The 17,839-nt window shown below is 39.2% G+C and overlaps 1 protein-coding gene across 23 annotated transcripts in view; it reads right to left on the bottom strand.

The window, feature by feature from the left end:
- DENND1A (DENN domain containing 1A) overlaps nucleotides 1–17,839 on the bottom strand; it is a 533,371-nt gene that overhangs the window by 489,814 nt on the left and 25,718 nt on the right. For 5 of the 23 annotated variants that reach the window (XM_086325280.1, XM_086325289.1, XM_086325301.1 and 2 more), the window contains exon 1: nucleotides 4,013–4,041. The exons of 16 other annotated variants lie outside the window; for them this stretch is intronic. In XM_086325280.1, the coding sequence (XP_086181406.1) occupies nucleotides 4,013–4,026 (14 nt within the window). In that variant the 5' untranslated portion in view covers nucleotides 4,027–4,041. Of the gene's footprint in view, nucleotides 1–4,012; nucleotides 4,042–14,655; nucleotides 14,728–17,839 lie in introns of those variants that run through there. 2 more of the 23 variants (XM_086325286.1, XM_086325284.1) reach the window with 1 other exon arrangement.

Raw genomic sequence — 17,839 nt, 5'->3', positions numbered from 1 at the left:
AAATGGCAATTTTTCTTTCTTGGTAGTACATATAATAACAGTGCATCTTATAAATAATGGCATCTTAGACTCAATATTGCAATACTCCAATTTCTCAGGAGTAGTTGCAAGTCAGGGATCTACTATTTCTCTTGTGAAGAACCATCATTTCCTTACTGAAGAGAAATTTCGAATGTGCTTTAAATAAGTACCTACAGTGAAAAGAGTTGCCTGCTCTAAAATTCAAGGGATTTAAATATACCTTTGTCAAATATAATTTTTAAATTAGACAATAAAGCAGAGTATCTTAACTAAAAGTAAACTCAAGTTTCAAGAAAGCTATTTCAAAATGCTTTTGTACTTTTTTTCCCCCTGCAAGAGGGTACAAAAAGACTGACAAGGTCAGCATCCTCTGGTCACCAAAACATTTGCGGAAAACACCATATGGAACATCCCTTGATTCAAATGATCTAAAAGTAGAGGGTTTGTTGAAAGAAAGGCATATTCTAAGTTCATCTAAAGAGCACCAAGAAGATTCCCTCTAAAACCTAGAAATATATTTAAGCCTATTCTGCAACTGGCTGAATTTCATCTCAGAATTTCATTCCTCTGGATTAAGATAATGGCTTTCAAAGTGTGTTCTGTGGGACCCTAGGACTCCATGGAGATTCCTCAAAGATTCCATGCATTTTTTTTTAACCCAAATGTCCACTTTTAAGTTTATTTTTCTCTATTTAAAAAACTGAAAGGAACAAACATGAGCATGCAAAGGTGTCACATACCAAATTTGTTTTTTTAACAGTGGAGCATTAATTTGTGCCACTGACTTAAGGCGTTTTGTACAGCTCTGCTGTCTAACTGAAGAACATTCTAATGCTGTCTAAACTCTATCTCTGCTTCTTCTCCCTTTCTCTTCAACACTTCGGCCAGGCTTCTGAACTCACCACACCACCAAAACAACTTGTCATGATCACCAGTGTCCTCCCCATTGCTAAAATGTGCCAAAATGGTCAATCTCAAATGCTTGTCTTAACCTCTCAGCAGCATTTGACACAGCTGATCGATTTGCCCTCCTTCTCCAAACACTTTCTTCATGTGCCTGCAGGACATCACTCTCTAGTGGTATTCTTCCTGCCTTACTGGCTGCTCCTTTGCTGATTCCTTCTCAGACAAAACTCTCCTACCTTCGAACTTAGTGCTAGACCTCTTCCTGCCTACACTCATTATCTAAATGATCTCATTCAGTCTCATGGTATTAATTACCAGGCAAATGCTGATGAGCTCCAAAGTCCTGTCTCCAACCCGACTTCTTCCCTGATCCTAGATTCCTTCATCCAACTGCCTCCTCAACATCCCCATCTGGATCTTTAAGAATTTTTGACTTAACAAATGGCACTTTTCTTCCTCAAACCTGCACTTCCTGATATCCAGTTATGCAGGCAAAAAAAAACAAAACAACAAACAAAAGACACCAAATCTAGTATCACCCTTCAGTCCTGTTTTATATGCCAAATCAATCAAACAAATTATGTTGATTTAATCATCAAAATATATCCAGAATCTCAATGATTCTCAGCATCCCCAACCAACCGTCCTTGATATATCATCAACATTTCACCTCATGGGGACTCTTTGCGACCCCATGAATCACAGCATGCCAAGCCTCCCTGTCCATCACCAACTCCCAGAGTTCACTCAGACTCATGTCCATCGAGTCGGTGATGCCATCCAGCCATCTCATCCTCTGTCGTCCCCTTCTCCTCCTGCCCCCAATCCCTCCCAGCATCAGGGTCTTTTCCAGTGAGTCAACACTTCACATGAGGTGGCCAAAGTACTGGAGTTTCAGCTTCAACACCAATCCTTCCAACGAACACCCAAGACTGATCTCCTTTAGAATGGACTGGTTGGATCTCCTGGCAGTCCAAGGGACTCTCAACACCACAGTTCAAAAACATCAATTCTTCAGCGCTCAGCCTTCTTCACAGTCCAACTCTCACATCCATACACGACCACAGGAAAAACCATAGCCTTGACTAGATGGACCTTTGTTAGCAAAGTAATCTCTCTGCTTTTGAATATGCTATCTAGGTTGGTCATAACTTTCTTACCAAGGAGTAAGCGTCTTTTAATTTCATGGCTACAATCACCATCTGCAGTGATTTTGGAGCCCAAAAAAATAAAGTCTGACACTGTTTCCACTGTTTCCCCATCGATTTCCCATTAAGTGATAGGACCAGATGCCATGATCTTCGTTTTCTGAATGTTGAGCTTTAAGCCAACTTTTTCACTCTCCACTTTCACTTTCATCAAGAGGCTTTTTAGTTCCTCTTCACTTTCTGCCATAAGGGTGGTGTCATCTGCATATCTGAGGTTATTGATATTTCTCCCAGCAACCTTGATTCCAGCTTGTGCTTCTTCCAGCCCAGCGTTTCTCATGATGTACTCTGCATATAAGTTAAATAAGCAGGATGACAATATACAGCCTTGATGTACTCCTTTTCCTATTTGGAACCAGTCTGTTGTTCCATGTCCAGTTCTAACTGTTGCTTCCTGACCTACATATAGGTTTATCAAGAGGCAGGTCAGGTGGTCTGGTATTCCCATCTCTTTTAGAATTTTCCACAGTTTATTGTGATCCACACAGTCAAAGGCTTTGGCATAGTCAATAAAGCAGAAATAGATGTTTTTCTGGAACTCTCTTGCTTTTTCCATGATCCAGCGGATGTGGGTAATTTGATGTCTGGTTCCTCTGCCTTTTCTAAAACCAGCTTGAACATCTGGAAGTTCACGGTTCACGTACTGCTGAAGCCTGGCTTGGAGAATTTTGAGCATTACTTTACTAGCATGAGATGAGTGCAATTGTGCAGTAGTTTGAGCATTCTTTGGCATTGCTTTTCTTTGGGATTGAAATGAAAACTGACCTTTTCCAGTCTGGTAAATTTTATGTTATATGCAATTTAATACAATTTAAAAAAAAAAAATGAGGAAAAAAGTCCTTACAAGGTTCTACATGATCTGGCCTCTGCCTATCTCTCCAATTGCATTTCAGAATTCTCTCCTCTTGCCCTCGGCATTCTAGCCACACTGGCCTTCTGTCTGCCCCTCAACACACCTAATTCATTTCTATCTTGTGGCCTTTTACACTAATCATCATATAGATGGCTCTTCCTGTCATTCAAAATACAACTTATACCTGACCTCCTCCAAAAGTCTTCCCCAACACACTCTCTACCATTGAATTTTAATTCTACACATCACAGCAATCACAATCTTGTTTCTCTCCTCTAAATGTAAACTGCAGGAGAGCAGGCATTTTTGTCTGTCACACCCACGAGTGTTTCCCAGGTGCCTAAACAGTCCCTGGCACACAGCCAGAATCAAATATTGAAAAGGGATAAAGGAAGTACAGACTAGCCTTCCCGGAGTCTAAAAAATTTCAATAAATGATAGGAATGATTATACACTTCTGTGACTCAAACTTCAGCACATTAAAAGATGAGATTTCAAGCCCCACCTCCAGGGTACCTGGGGCAGGACCCAAGACTTGACATTTCCAATAAGTACCCAGATAATAGTGATGCTACTGAACTAGTGATCACAGTTTAAGAACCACTGATCTAGTTAAATGGAACTCTTCATCTAAATAATTAGTACATACAATATAAAATAAACATAAGGTGTACCTCAATAATCCATATCAACAGTGCTTTTGCAATAAAAGATTTCAAAGGATAAAAGTATTTGTGGAAACAATGACGCTAACTTCTCTTCTACTGTTACACATAGTCATTGTTTCATTCTAATCAATTATAAACCTACCTAACTTTCTTACTCAGTTCAAATAGCTGCCAGAGTTCTATTACATGGAGCCAAAGATTATGACAGTTTCTTCAGGGGGAGGGGGGGAAATGCTGACTACCACACTAAAAACAAACCAGACTATATATGTTATTGTCATACTTATCCATGATCATTTACATGTTGTCTTATAGAAGAAGTAGTGATTAATGTTGTGACAAGTTAAATAACATACCAAGCAATATACATAAGGGCCACTGAAGTCAATGAAGATAGAAGCATTTTCTACTTCTCTGCAAATCAAAAAATAAGTTTTTAAGTTTCTCCTCTAAATGCAAATGACCAAGTGACTTAATATTTTCATTAAACCATTAATACAACAACAATTTCCAGAAACTCTGTGGAACTACCTTGAGACTACTTACTTCCTCCATTACTCTTTAAGATGCTTAATATTTTCAACTACTTGTAACTGAAAATCCAATTTCTGTCCTAGTAACACTCCTGCCAATTCAGTACATGTAATGATCCAGTGGTCATGTATGGATGTGAGAGTTGGACTGTGAAGAAAGCCGAGCGCCGAAGAATTGATGCTTTTGAACTGTGGTGTTGGAGAAGACTCTTGAGAGTCCCTTGGACTGCAAGGAGATCCAACCAGTCCATTCTAAAGGAGATCGGTGCTGGGTGTTCTTTGGAAGGAATGATGCTAAAGCTGAAACTCCAGTACTTTGGCCACCTCATGCGAAGAGTTGACTCATTGGAAAAGACTCTAATGCTGGGAGGGATTGGGGGCAGGAGGAGAAGGGGACGAAAGAGGATAAGATGGCTGGATGGCATCACCGACTCGATGGACGTGAGTTTGAATTGGAATTGGTGATAGACAGGGAGGCCTGGCATGCTGCAATTCATGGGGTCGCAAAGAGTCGGACACCACTGAGAGACTGAACTGAATGATGCTAAGAATAGCATGTTCTGAGCCACTTTCCAATACAGACCCAAGATTTCCCAGAGCACATCGTATCTTAACATATTACCATGGAAATGTCCTGCTTCTGCCATGATATCCCATCATCAATTGCCTCACACTCCTATACCTCCATGATCTGGAACTCTAACCATCAGCCAAGCTTTTTTTTTTTTTTTTGCCATCCACCCTTTCCTTGAGTGGTCTTGCACCCTAAGATCCAGCCATAGGGAACTACTTGCAGCTCTCTGAACAAACCATGCTCCAATTCTCTAGTGACAATATCATAACCATACCACTACTTGTACCTGTTTCGTATGTGCAAAGCACGATTACATGATTAAGCACTTTACATGCATTATCTCAGTTAACCTTCAACAACCCTATAAGTGTTATTACCCCCAGTTTAGAGATAAGGACCCTGAAACTCAGAAGATAAACTAGCCAAAGTCAAAGCAAGGAAATGACAGAATCAGCATTGATCACCCAAAAGCACTAACCACTTTACAATTCTACCTTATTCAGCTGCTCTTGTGCAAAGAACTGTCTTTCTAGTCTTTTCCCCTTCACAAATTCATTCATCAAGCCTTAGCTTAGGCATTTCCTCCTCTCTGGGAAGCCTTCTCAACCCCTCACCCTCACATCCTAGACTGAGTTAAGTGCCTCTCCACTGTGCTCCCATCTCTGTGCAAATGTTATTGCACTTCCACATTTTTGCAGCTCTAACACATTTGACTCTGATGCAATTACAATTACCTGGGGAGCTTTTAAAAGTCCTGAGGCTCAGACCACACCCCAGAACAATTAAATCAGAATCTCCAGGCATTGTTTGTTTTTTTTAAACCTCCCCAACTTATCCCAATGTGTAACCAGGAGAACCACCACTGGATCTCTAAGTATCTGTCTTCCCCACTAGACTGGGAGCTCCTTGAGGGCACCAACTGTCTTCTCATATTCCTAGTCATAAACCTGGCACAATAAAAGTTTGATGAATGAGTTTTCCTCTGACATCTGACACAGAGTTTCTAGTTCCCAATAACTGTTTCTCTTTCTCTAACAAGAAGTATGCTACTGAAAATGCCCTGCTTATCCCTGACTGTTATTCTTTAAAGATGTTTTCCTCTGGAGTCAAAGGTATCAATAAGTCACACCTGCTGACAACAGTCTCTGCTCTTAAATACGAAAAAATGACACACAAGCAGTTAAAATGTGTTTGAAGGAAGGGAGGTCTGCTCAGTTCTTGCCTCTGGGAGAATGAAGGCTGAGAGTAAGCCAAGAGAGATTTCTATTCAATACCACCCTCTTCTGAACACTCTCGGCGATGCCCTGGAAGGGCCATGCTCAGTGCTCAGGGCCATGTCATCAACGTGATTAAGTACACTCAGCTTGAAGTCATGAAACAGACAAAAGCTCTGACAATATTCAGGCAGCAGGAAAGCTAATTTTTTTCTTTAAAAAGCATCATGTTATTGATCACTCTGCTGGATCATCAGCTTTCAATTAGGACCTACTTTTCTCCGATTACAACGTATTATGAGATTAGGAGAAAAATGTAACACTAACTCCTCACAAGATGAATCTTTGCTGCGTAACATAACCATGCCATAATGCTAGGCCCTCATACCTTTACGTGTTATTTAGAAGTACTAAATGAGACACACACGGTACTGGGACCCCTTATTTCACAGCTATCAGATCTTCACACCAGTTAGTATTCTAAAGCAAAACAGCAGCCTATTCTCTATGGACTAGGGTAAAACTTCAGCACACTGTCTCCTTAGTTACAAACTGATATGCTGAGGGGGCTGAGGCATTTCAAAATTCATACCAACTGAACTGTCTTAAAGTTGACAACACGGTCAAAAGAAACTGTATACACTTCAGAATGTGCTAGCAAACATCACCTAATAAACATTGATTCCTTTAAGCTAGACAAACACACAAAAAGGTAGTGTTAATATTTCCAACAAGTCTCCATTTGTTTCAATAGCCTCTGAAATTAAAGCTGCTTTTCCAGGCTGAAAATGCTGTATCAAAGGGTGCTTTCTAACCCATAACAAGTTAACACCTCCATGGAAGAACACTGTCATTGTCGAGACTTGTCAGAAAATGATTAACTTAGTTGTGTAATTATATAAACATGTCATTTCAAGATTTTGCACTTAACTTTTCATTTCTAATAATGTTCTCAGGATCAGATTAATAAAGATACACAGATATTGCTGTGAGAGGAATTACAAAGTTTTACCTCACCCATTGAGTCCTATGGAAAGACTCTTACGCCACGATGTGCAAAGTAAGTTAACTCAAAGAAGCTGGATCCCAAGCAGATAGAGCCCACGTGCCCCTCCACAATGTACAGTACTCCATGCACTTTTAATAAGTTCTTTCCTGGCTGAGCAACAGTGCAAAATCTAGACTCTCCAATTATATTAATAGCATCAGCAAAGATGACATCCATTTCCTTATCAATAAGTACCTTTGCCCTTAACTTTTTTAAAAGCCTCCCCTAAGTTTTCTTCTGCTCTTTCTGAACAATTTACTCCTAAAACTATCATGTGGGCAGAGCAGGGCAGATGCCCATGTTGGCAATGGCTCAGCATGAGATGTTAAAGCCTGAGCAGGGTGAGGAAAATGTCTCTACGGAGGGGTGACCAGACAAGTGACATCAGATCATGAGCAAGGCCCACACTGGGAGGTGGCCTGGCCAATACAATGTCAGATCAGAGTGAATGAGGAAGGCATCTACTAAGGAGAAGCACCCTGGGATGAGAAGCCAGAACCTGAGTGGAAGTGAAAAGACCATCAGTGCTCAAGAAACAACCAGGATGTTAAAACACAAGTAGAGCGTGAACAGTGCGCCATGGAGGGACAGTCCAGCATGAGGGTCAGAGCCCAAGAGAGTGAGGAGCATGTCCAAGCAGAGGGACCCTAGAGACAGGTGGTGAGCCAGAGCAGGGATGAGGAGGCTGACTATGTGGGGTCAGAGAAGACTTGCCCAGCATATTGGGGATTCAGAGGGCATCTGGGGCATCCACAGGCCAGTGGGACAGCAAAAGTGAAAGTGTTAGTCGCTCAGTCATTCCCGACTCTTTGTGACCCCATGGACTGTAGCCCAATGCCAGGCTCCTTTGTCCATGGGATTCTCCAGGCAAGAACACTGGAGTGGGTTGCCATTTCCTTCTCCAGGGGATATTCCCAACCTAGGGGGACTGAACCTGGGTTTCCTGCATTACAGCCAGATTCTTTACTTTCTGAGTCACCAGGGAAACCCCAGTGGGAGAGCAGGGTCATGCCAAACCATCAACCTAGGCACTGTGACCCCAGGAAAGCAAGGTGAATGAGGAGAGCACCCACATAGGACAGAAGGTGATGGAGAAGCACACTCAATGCAAGTCCATGACCAGTAAGATAGGCCAAGTTTCTCACAGATGCAACTACCAGAAAACCAGAATGAACTCTATGGAGTTGGATTTGAATTGGAGATATTAGTGTGAACTCAAGGTTTTCAATAAATGTATAGTAGAGAACCGTAAATATAACCTGACTAATACACACATACTTCTGGGGTCTGTCTACTGAAAGGGCCTTGGCCCTTGTTCCCTTGTCAGGAACAACACCCAATAGCAATGAACATATCCAGTAACCAGACCTTGGCTTCTAAATACAACCATCCTCTAAAAGGAACTAGGGGTCCTTGGAGAAATATCAGATTCCAGGGCTGGGGCAGAGAAAGTACAAGATGAGACTGCAACATCTTATTGTACTAGAAAAAGAAGCACTCAAAGAATGATGGGGAGATGTCTAAAGGAGACAAGAGACAGCTTTGTAAGGCTCCTACTGCCAGTCTGGGTAAGGTGAGCATCAAAATCAATAATGATATTGACAGATTATTAAACAATCAAATAAACAGAAACCACAACACCCCATTGATGGAAATGAATAAATTGACAATTTAATGAGAAATGGAGCATTTACGTAGTTTTAAAGTATCTTCCCACAAAATCTTTACTAACTGCAATGACAAAGAGTAACTTTTCAGTGTAGAACTTCGGCAAAGACTACCTAATCAAGTCATTAAAGTGATCGCCATCAGGAATGGACCAATGGCTAGAATGCAAAGAGAAGAGCACACTAACACACCCATGATATTCCTGTCCAAGATGTGTAACCTGAAGCTAATCTTGAGGAGACATCAGACAAACCAATTGAGGGACCATCTGAAAAATATTTGACCTGTAATCTTCAAAAGTGTCAGGGTCATGAAAAATCAAGGCAAGACTGAAGATCTCTTCCAGACTGAAGGAAACTTAAGAGACAGGACAAATAAAGGCAACGTGTGACTCTGAACTGGATCGTTTTGGTGTAAAGAATGTTACTGAGACAATGACTGAAATATGAACAAGGTCTATCGACTAGATATAGTAATGATTCGATGTTAATTTCCTGATTTTGATGGTTGTATTGTGGTTATAAAGGAGAATACCCTTGTTTGTAGGAAAAGCACACTGAAGTACACATGGGTGATGGGGTATCTGGGTTTTTTTTAAGTTTTCTATATTGCTGACATTTCTGTTAGATTATGGTTGTTTTTTAAAAATGTTTTAGTAAAACAAAAACAACCATTCATTAATAGTAATTTCCCTGGCCTGTTTTTTTGTTTTTTAACCAAGACTTTCTCACAAAAATGATATGTGGTTCCATGGAAAGAGCCCCAGACTAAATATCAGAGAGCCTGGGTTCCAACCCAGCTAAATCCTTTACTCTCTGTGGAATTAGAATAAACCATTTACCCTTTCACACATCAACTTTCTCCCCCATCAAGAGATAACATCTGCCCTGCCCATCTCAGGGATCAAACGAAAGAAAAACGAGAAAGTGCTTTGTGAACTAAAAGATACTAAATCAAGGTAAAGAGTATTATTTATTATAAAAAAAATAGAATTGCTTCACCTTACAAATTACAGGCTTTGTGAGTAATCCAGACAGTATCGTGATCTGATACTCACGCTTTCAAATACTGTTACGAAAAGCAATCCAGAAAATTAGGAACTACCCAAATAGTAGCAATAGCCTATGGAATAAATGAATTTTAAGAACAAGGAATGGGAGTTCAAATTTAACAAAAAGTGAAGAATAAAAAAAAATCTCCACTCCAGGAAAAAATAAACACTGAACAAATGCAATGTATGAAAATCAAAAGGGTCTCCAGATATACAACTTTATCTCTCAATGGGTAATAAATACTGTGACTATTTGTACACTTTTGTAGCTACAGTGGAATTCCTACCTAAGTTTCTGCACCTGACTGTCAAAACCTTGCCAAGATTGTGGGACAGTATTATTTTCCCTGATTAACAGAAAGAAAAAAAAAAAAAATCCGAGGCTAGGAAGTGGTGACATTCCAGCTGATTCCTGATTGCCAGATTCCTAAGCCCATGACTTTTCCATGCCACCTTTTCAAAAACTACTGCCCGTTCAAAAACTATTCCGTTTTCTAAAGTAGCAACTCTTAATCTTAGACTACAGTGGAGGCACAGACCATCCCAAAAAGCTCATGAAAAGCTTTACTGCTCATGAAAAGCTTTACTACCTTCCCAGGAAAAAAAGACTAAATTTAATTTTTTTAACATGTAATTTTCAAGCAGCTCATAAGGCTACTCATGGAAATAGCTTATTTCACTGATGACTTGCTTTTATGTTCTTTCTCATTTAATCCTCAAGACAAGCCTATGAGAGGAAGGTTAATTACCCCATTTAAAAAGAGCAGATACTCTGCACAAGAGCAAACAATTTCTAAACTTTGTTAATATTTACCAGCACTTGGAGAAGGCAATGGCAACCCAATCCAGTACTCTTGCCTGGAAAATCCCATGGACGAAGGAGCCGGGTAGGCTGCAGTCCATGGGGTCACTAAGAGTTGACCACGACTGAGAGACTTCACTTTCACTTTTCACTCTCATGCATTGGAGAAGGAAATGGCAACCCAATCCAGTGTTCTTGCCTGGAGAATCCCAGGGACGGGGGAGCCTGGTAGGCTGCCGTCTATGGGGTCACACAGAGTCAGACATGACTGAAGCAACTTAGCAACAGCAGCAGCAGCTATGTGTCATATACTGTTCTAAGCAGTTTTTATGTATTACCTCATCTAATCTTCCCAACAACCTGTGAAAGAGCTACTATTATCATTCCTATTTTACAGATGAAGAAACTGAAATAAAAATAAAAGCTTAATTTCCCAAGATCAACAGCTTGTAAGAGACAAAGCTAGGATCTGAAATCACAATTTTAACTATATTTAATAAATACACACTAAAAATGCACCCAACTATAAAGTTATAGGACTTCTGCAACTGAATACATTTATACAATTTCTACTTCATTGGTTTTTTTAAGATTTTTCTTAAAAGAGAAGTTTTAGGTTCACAGTAAAGTTAAAAGGAAGATTAGAAAATTTCCTACATACATACTGCCTTCACACATGCCTTATCTTCCATTATCAACATCTCCCATCAGAGTGGTACATTCATAACAGTTGATGAACCTACATTGATGTATCATTGTCAACCAAAGTTCATTGTTTACATTACAGTTCACTTCAGGTATTGTGTATTCTATGTGTTTAGACATGTATCATGACATGTATCCAGCTTTATAGCACAGAGAATTTTCACTGCCCTAAAAATCCTGTGCTCCACCTATTCATCCCTCCATGCTCCATGCCCCAACACCTAGCAAGCACTGATTTTTCTTTTTTCTATTGTTTCCGTAATTTTGCCTTTTCCAAACTCTTATGTAGTTGGAATTATACAGTATAGTCTTTTCATATGGGTTTCTTTCACTTAGTAATATTTATTTAATATTTCTCTGTCTTTTCCTCCTCTGCTGCTGCTAAGTTGCTTCAGTCGTGTCCAACTCTGTGCGACCCCATAGATGGCAGCCCACCAGACTCCCCCGTCCTCCCTTCAAAAAGCAATCTAGCCACACTGCTAACACCTAAGGGCAACTGAAAATGTCTTCAGAACACTGAGCTCATGGTACTGAGCATTCCATGGGCAGTTTGGGCCTCCCTGAGAGCTGATTATCCAAGTTCAAGGATATTCAGGAATTATAAACTGCTTTTTATTTATTATTTATTTATTAGATCTGCTTTTTCTCAGCACAGAGTACTAGAGAAGAGAGAGCTACATAGAAAGAGAACTCCAGAGACCTGCAAAGGGCCCTCCTTGAGTATACAGCTTCAGTATTGATTAGTGTGTGTGTGTGTGTGTGTAAATTACTTGTGCTAGAGGAATAAATCTTAGAGATAGCCTGGTACTCACAAAGGGACAAAAATAATGCCTGTTTCCACCAACCAAGGTTAAAAAACAAAACGAAACAAACAAACCCTCATGACTCATAGTGCATGAGGCAGAGAACACAGTAGGATGTTACCTTAGCAATGGGTAATAATTATCCCCAGACCAAGTACTATTTCAGTTTTAGCTAACAAACCTTAAAAGCATGACCCAGAAGGATCAAACTCTTTCAAAGTGTCAATAACTGAAAAAATATATGAAACAACAGTTTTCAAAACATCAGGCAACATACCACAGCAATCCCTTGAGATATGGAAAACAAATGAGATGAGCCCATGATTGCCTCACACTACTAAACTAAGCCCAAGAATACTTACAAGAATACAAATATACCCAGTACCTTACAAGGTACAATACACAATGCCTGGCAGTCAATAAAAAATTACCAGACATGCAAAGAATCAAGAAAAAATAACCAATAACGAAGACAAAACAGTAACCTAGAACTGAAATAAATACTAGAATTAGCAGTCGGGACATTCCAAGTTGTTATAACTGTACTCTGCGCATTCAAAAAGTTAGAGACATGGGAGATTATAAAAAGAACCAAATGAATTTCTACAGACAAAAGCTACAACATAGGAGGTGAAAAATGCACTAAATAGGCCTAACAACAGAGTTAACTCTGTGGAAGATTAGTAAACTTGAAGACATTATTTTAAAACTTATCCAAGATCAAATAGAGAAAAAAGATCTCAAAAACAAAACAGAGGATCATGACCTGTGGGACAACTTAAAGCAGCCTCAAATATCAGGAATTGGAATTCCCAGAATGGGGAGGGGCAGAAAAGATATTTGAAAAAAATAATGGTCAAAACTTTCTAAATCTGATGAACACTATAAATGTACAAATCCAAAAAGTTCGACAAACCCAAGCACAAGAAACATGAAGAAATCTAAGACAAATGATAAGTAAGTTGCTCAAACCCAGTAATAAAGAGAAATCTTAAAAGCAGAACAAAACACACATGTTTCATTCACAGGAACAAAGAAAAGGATGACAGCAGATTTCTTGTCAGAAGCAAGGCAAAAGAGAAGCAGAGTAACATCTTTTAAGTACTGAAAGAAAAAACTGACAACCTAGAATTCTATTCCCAGAGAATATTTCAAAAGTGAAGGCAAAATAAAGATTTTTCAGACATTACAAACGCTGAAAGAATTCATCACCAGCAAACCTGCACTGTAATAAATGTTAGAAGTCCTTCAAACAGAAAGAAATGATGCTAGATGGAAATATAAATCCATACCAAGGAATAAAGAACATCAGAAATGGTAACAACATGAACTAAAGGAAAATGATCATCTCAGTAGATGCAATTTCACTGGAGAATTCTAAGCTTTTAAAGAATTAATACCAATTCTATACAATATCTTCCAGAAAACGAGAGGAAGAAACACTTTCCAACTCACTTTACAAGGCCTGTACTACTCTGATAACAAAACCAGACAAAGATAGTACCAAAAAAATAAATTCTACACATACACACTATAGACCAATACCCTTCTCAAATATAGACACACAAATCCTTAACAAAATTTTAGTAAATTCAATAATATACAATATGACCAAGTAGAGTTTATTCCTCTGATCCAAGACTGGCTCAATATGGAAAAATCAATGAAGTCGACATCATATTAAAGAAGAAAAATCTTCTTTCTCTAGGCTAAAGAAGAAAAATCATAATTACATCAATTCATGCAGAAAAAGCACTTAATAAAATTCAACATAATTTTTTAAAAAAGCTCAGAAAATTAGCCTCCTCAACCTAATAAAGGAACTCAACAAAAATCCTATAGTTAATGTAATACTTAATGGTGAAAGACTGACTATAGGATTGGGAACAAGGCAAATATATCCACCCTCACCACTTCTCTATCACACTAGAGAGTCTAAGCAGGGCAATAAGGCAAGAAAAAGAAATATCATAAGAAATGGAAGGGAAAAAAAAAATTGTTCCATTTGAAGACAACACAACTATCTACATAGAAAAGAATCTGGAATTTAAATTGAGATAGACTCATTTTCTCTTTCCTATCTACAATTCTTCCATTTCCAGATGACCTCCTTCTAAAAATTTCTCTTTGTAATCCTTCTCTAATGGCGTCCAAAGCAAAAATCATAGATTTGGACAGCTAAAGATTTAAGACTTCAAAAGCACAAACCATAATGTGAAAATATGATAGATTTGATTACATCAAATTAAGAATTTCTTTTCAACATAGGAAAATTTTGCTTAAAACTGAATTTTGTTTAAAAATAACATTTATTTTTTCTGTGACCTGGGGAAATACATCCAGCCACATTCAATTTTAATAACAACCTTCAAAATTGCTACTTATTCATCCATCACTAAGAAGTAGATATATGCATGCTGTAACACTATGAGACATACACACATACCTCTCTTTTTAAAAAAGTGGGGGGACCTCAACTTGATATCTAATAAGTTGAGTCAATCAAATTCTCTCCCCTAAGAATTCAGAACTGAGTCACAGAGCTACAATCAGTTATATGACTTTTTCTAGAACTTAGGTCTATTAACTGACAAAACTCACCTGAGGAATCTTTTTGAAGACACAGATTCCCAGGTCCCAGAGATTCTAATTCAGAGTATCCAGGGTGGGGTCCTAGTAAAAAATGTTAAGTTCCCCAGGTGAGTCTACTACATAGTCAGTCAAGTTTATGGCCTACTTAGTTAGTTAATAGTACCAACATCGACCACAAGTAGGAAGAGCCCATAGAGAGGAGGGAGACAGAAAATTCAATTACAGAGTTTGTTTGACCCTAGAAGGACCTGGAGAATGTGGGATTACCTGAGATACTGACTGGGAAACCTCAGCTCCAAGTGTTTAGGACCAAGTTCCATGTGACCTACCACCGACACCTATTCAAGTGTTTGATATTCCCTTAATATAAATATCATTGACAGACAGGAAAACTAAATTTCCATAAGATTTTCAGCTACAGTTGATATGCTCACTCACACAAATAATAAAATGATGCTTTTTAATTTATAATAGAACATCTTTACCTTTCACAGTTTATTATAGATTTACTCTAGATTTATTGACAGATGGCACTTAATCACAGATATAAAGTCACCAATATAAGGAAAGGCATCTTGGAATACCTAAGGAACCTAAGTTCAAGGCCCTTCAGAAAACTTCAAGACCAACTGGAAGAAAAAATAATCCACAGACCATCTTTGGAGCAAGTTTAGTTCAGTTCAGTTACTCAGCCGTGTCCGAATCTTGGTGACACCATGGGCTGCAGCAGGCCAGGCCTCCTTGTCCATCACGAACTCCCAGAATTTACTCAACTCATGTCCACTGAGTCGATGATGCCATCCAGCCATCTCATCCTCTGTCATCCCCTTCTCCTCCTGCCTTCAATCTTTCCCAGCATCCAGATCTTCTCAAATGAGTGAGCTCTTCACATCACGTGGCCAAAGCATTGGAGTTTCAGCTTCAACATCAGACCTTCCAACAAATATTCAGGACTTATTTCCTTTAGGATGGACTAGTTGGATCTCCCTGTAGTCCAAGGGACTCTCAAGAGTCTTCTCCAACACCACAGTTCAAAAGCATCAATTCTTCAGTGCTCAGCTTTCTTTATAGTCCAACTCTCACATCTACACATGACAACTGGAAAAACCACAGCTTTGACTAGATGGACCTCTGTTGGCAAAGTAATGTCTCTGCTTTTTTAATATGCTGCGTAGGTTGGTCATAGCTTTTCTTCCACGGAGTAAGCATCTTTTAATCTCATGGCTGCAGTCACCATCTGCAGTGATTTTGGAGCCCAAAAAAATAAAGTCTGACACTGTTTCCATTGCTTCCCCATCCATTTTCCATGAAGTGATGGGACCAGATGCCATGATCTTAGTTTTCTGAATGTTGAGTTTTAAGCCAACTTTTTCACTCTCCTTTCACTTTCATCAAGAGGCTTTTTAGTTCTTCTTTGCTTTCTGCCATAAGGGTGGTGTCATCTGCATATCTGAGGTTATTGATATTTCTCCTGGCAATCTTGATTCCAGCTTGTGCTTCTTCCAGCCCAGCGTTTCTCATGATGTACTCTGCATAGAAGTTAAATAAGCAGGATGACAATATACAGCCTTGACGTACTCTTTTCCTATTTGGAACCAGTGCATTGTTCCATCTCCAGTTCTAACTGTTGCTTCCTGACCTGCATATAGGTTTCTCAAGAGGCAGGTCAGGTAGTCTGGTATTCCCATCTCTTTCAGAATTTTCCAGTTTATTATGATCCACACAGTCAAAGGCTTCGGCATAGTCAATAAAGCAGAAATAGATGTTTTTCTGGAACTCTCTTGCTTTTTCCATGATCCAGTAGATGTTGGCAATTTGATCTCTGGTTCCTCTGCCTTTTCTAAAACCAGCTTGAACATCCGGAACAAACATATAGGAAACACCTTCTTCCAACAACACAAGAGACAACATTACACATGGGCATCACCAGATGGTCATACCGAAATCAAATGATTATATTCTTTGCAACCAAAGATGGAGAAGCTCTATACAGTCAACAAAAACAAGACTGGGAGCTGACTGTGGCTCAGATCATGAACTCCTTACTGCAAAATTCAGACTTAAATTGAAGAAAGTAGGGAAAACAACTAGGTCATTCAGGTATGACTTAAATCAAACCCCTTACTATTATACAGTGGAAGTGACAAATTCTAGGGATTAGATCTGATAGACAGAGTGCCTGAAGAACTACAGATGGAGGTTTGTAATGCTGTACAGGAGGTGATCAAAACCATCCCCAAGAAAAAGAAATGCAAAAAGGCAAAATGGTTGCCTAAGGAGGACTTACAAATAGCTGAGAAAAGAAGAGAAGCAAAAGGCTAAAGAAAAAAGGAAAGATATACCCATCTGAATACAGAGTTCCAAAGAATAACAAGGAAAGATAAGAAAGCCTTCCTAAGTGAACAATGCAAAGAAATAGAGGAAAACAACAGAATGGCAAAGACTAGAGATCTCTTCAAGAAAGTCTGAGATACCAAGGGAACATTTCATGCAAAGATGGGCACAATAAAGGCAAAAACGGGATGGACCTAACAGAAGCAGAAGATATTAAGAAGAGGTGGCAAGAATACACAGAAGAACTATACAAAAAAGATCTACATGAATCAGATAAACACAATGGTATGATCATTCACCTAGAGCCAGATATCTTGGAGTGTGAAGCCAAGTGGGCCTTTGAAAACCTCAGTACAAAGCTAACAGAGGTGATGGAATTCCAGCTAAGCTATTTCAAATCCTGAAAGATGATGCTGTGAAAGTGCCGCTCTCAATATGCCAGCAAATTTGGAAAACTCAGCAGTGACCACAGGACTGGAAAGGTCAGTTTTCCTTCCAGTCCCAAAGAAAGGCAATGCCAAAGAATGTTTAAACTACTGCACAATTACACTCATTTCACACACTAGAAAAATAATGCTCAAAAGTCTCCAAGCTGGGCTTCAACAGTAAGTAAACTGAGAACTCCCAGATGTTCAAGCTGGATTTAGAAAAGGCAGAGAAACCAGAGATCAAATGGTCAACATCCATTGAATCATAGAGAAAGCAAGAGAATTCCAAAAAAAAATCTGCTTCACGGATTATGCTAAAGCCTTTGACTGTGTGAATCACAACAAACTGTGGAAAATTCTCCAAGAGATGGGAATATCAGACCACCTCACCTGCCTCCTGAGAAATCTGTATGCGGGTTAAGAAGCAACAG

Source organism: Bos grunniens, chromosome 11 (genome assembly GCF_055505025.1).
Source record: "Bos grunniens cultivar Pamir isolate PY7600 chromosome 11, Bosgru_T2T1.0, whole genome shotgun sequence".
Classification (NCBI taxonomy): domain Eukaryota; kingdom Metazoa; phylum Chordata; class Mammalia; order Artiodactyla; family Bovidae; genus Bos; species Bos grunniens.
This window is presented reverse-complemented; position numbering and strand designations above follow the sequence as displayed.